We start from the raw sequence: 2377 nt of genomic DNA, 5'->3' as shown, positions 1-2377 counted from the left end.
GCAGCAACCGCGATCGGGTGCTGGCACGAGTCGTCAGCAACTCGTCCAGCAACAGCAGCAGCAGCCGCAGCAGCGGCAACAGCGACAGCACCAACCTTCACGCCGAATGGCCCCGCAGCCGAAGCAGAGTCGGCCCGATGCCATTGAGATTGCCCCGGGCGAGGGGCAAACGTGGGCGGATGTTTACCGGCTGGTGCGGACGGCACCGGAGCTGGAAGACATCCAGTAGGCACTCGGTGTTGGACGACGGACGACGCGTGACCGCTTGGTCATGGACGTCAAGGAGGGCGGAAATTCCGAGGAAGTCATCCAGCGGGTGCAGGAGGTCTGCACGAAGGCGGAAATACCATCATCCGCACGCCTCGTGGCGGACACGCTGGAAGTAAAGCTCCTCGAGGTCGACCCTTTAGCGGAGGCGTCGGACGTGGCGAAGGCGGTGCAGAGCCTGACGCAGGAGAGGGTTCCGAAGTCCGCCGTCCACCTGACGGAGTTTTGGAACGGCACGCTGATCGCCTACGTGCGGGTGTCGACGCGGGCAGCGGAGAAGCTGGAGAACCAGCATGTTCGAGTTCTCCACATGTCCTGCGTCGCGACGAAGGTGCCACCGCTGACGCGGAGCAAGATGCGGTGCTACCGGTGCCTGGAGTACGGGCAAAAGAAGGACGGGTGCAGGAGCCCGGAAGATCGATCGGCAGCGTGCTTCCGCTGCGGTCAGCCGGGTCACGTGACGAGGACCTGCAACGCGAAGATCTGCTGTGCGGTCTGCAAGGGCCCGCACCGGGTGGGACATCCGTCCTGTCCTCGACGACAATAAAGGTCCTGCAGATCAACCTCGGGCGCAGCAGATCAGCGCAGGACCTGATGCTGCAGACGGCGCGGGAGCAGGGGGTGGACGTTGTCAGTTATACAAGTGCCGCCTCGGGACAACGGCAGATGGGCGGTGGATGAGGTGCAGAGTGTGGCAGTGGTCGCCACCGAGGCTTATCCCATACAACGTTTATGGGAAAGCGCTCATCCCGGGCTGGTGGTGGCCACAGTGAGAGGAGTGACGTTCGCTAGCTGCTACGCCTCGCCGAACATCGGACCAGCGGACTTCGTCGCCTATCTCGAGGCGGTGGAGATGGCGCTGGTGGGACATCAGCACCTGATGATGGCAGGCGATTTCAACGCATGGAGTACGGACTGGGGGAGTGCCCGCGCAACATCGAGAGGGCACACCCTCAAGGGCGCTATCGACCATCTGCAGCTGGAGGTCCTCAACCGCGGCAACGTGCCCACCTTCAAGGGCAACGGGGTCGCGCGCGAGAGCGTTGTAGATGTGTCCTTCGCGAGCTCTACGGTTGCCCTTGAGGACACCTGGAGGGTCAGCCAGCGATACTCGTACAGCGACCACCGGTACGTGGAGTTCTCCGTGGGCGTTCCGGGGAGACGGTCAGCACCGCAGCAGCGTACGAATCAACACCATCGGACGCAGCCGTCTCGCCTCCCGCAGCATGCAGGAGTTCGCTGGAAGACGTCGACGTTCTGCAGGGAGGGATACCAGGCCGCGCTGGTTGATTGTCGCTTCGCAGAAGCGGACACGCCTGACGCGCTGGTAGGAGCGCTGTCCCTGGCCTGCGACAAGACGATGGAGCGAGTGGGCCCGCCAAAGTTCCGTCAGCCGCCTAGGCTCTACTGGTGGACTCCGGAGCTGGAACGCATGAGGCGTGAGTGCGAAGAGGCGGAAGAGATGCATCGTGGTGCCACGGGGCCAACAGAACGGGACGCGGCATTGGGGCGTCTGCAGGACCTTCGCAGAGGGCTGCAGCGCGGGATCCAGGAGAGCCGGAACGAGAAGCTCCAAGAGCTGATCGACGGAGTCGACTGCGACATCTTCGGACTGGAGTACAAGGTGGTGATGGCCAAGCTGCGTGGTCGCACCCCGCCGGAGACGGACCGGACAGTGCTGGAGCCGATCGTGGATGCCCTGTTTCCGCTGCATCCCCCGTTCGAGTGGCCAGCCATCGAGCGAACGGCTGACGAGGAGAGGCTGCGACCCGTCACGGAAGCGGAGGTTCTCGCACTGGCAGATCGGATGGCCCCATCCAAAGCACCTGGGCTCGATGGGATCCCGAACGCGGCGGTGAAAACCGCGATCCGTGAACACCCGCAGGCGTTTGTGCGGGTGTTTAACGACCTGCTGGAACGCGGTGAGTTCCCGCGGGCGTGGAAGGAGGCGAGGCTGGTGCTGGTAGCCAAACCGGGCAAGCCACCGGGCGATCCATCGGCGAGCCGACCGCTGCTCCTGGAGGGAGCAGTCCCCAAGTTGTTCGAGAGGTGCATCCTCGAGCGCCTGAATGAACACTTGGAGGACAGCGCTGCCCCTCAACTGTCGTCG

General features: G+C 63.9%; 1 protein-coding gene across 1 annotated transcript; it reads left to right on the top strand.

Annotated features, from left to right (window-relative positions):
• The first annotated feature begins 271 nt into the window (after positions 1-271).
• LOC128716763 (uncharacterized) lies at positions 272-814 on the top strand. Its single transcript, XM_053811370.1, has one exon. It carries the CDS (start codon positions 272-274, stop codon positions 812-814), a length of 543 nt encoding a protein of 180 aa, XP_053667345.1.
• The last annotated feature ends 1563 nt before the right edge of the window (positions 815-2377 follow it).

Source organism: Anopheles marshallii (genome assembly GCF_943734725.1).
Source record: "Anopheles marshallii chromosome X unlocalized genomic scaffold, idAnoMarsDA_429_01 X_unloc_1, whole genome shotgun sequence".
Classification (NCBI taxonomy): Eukaryota; Metazoa; Arthropoda; class Insecta; order Diptera; family Culicidae; genus Anopheles; species Anopheles marshallii.
The sequence above is the reverse complement of the archived record's forward strand: the minus strand, read 5'-3'. Positions and strand labels throughout refer to the sequence as shown.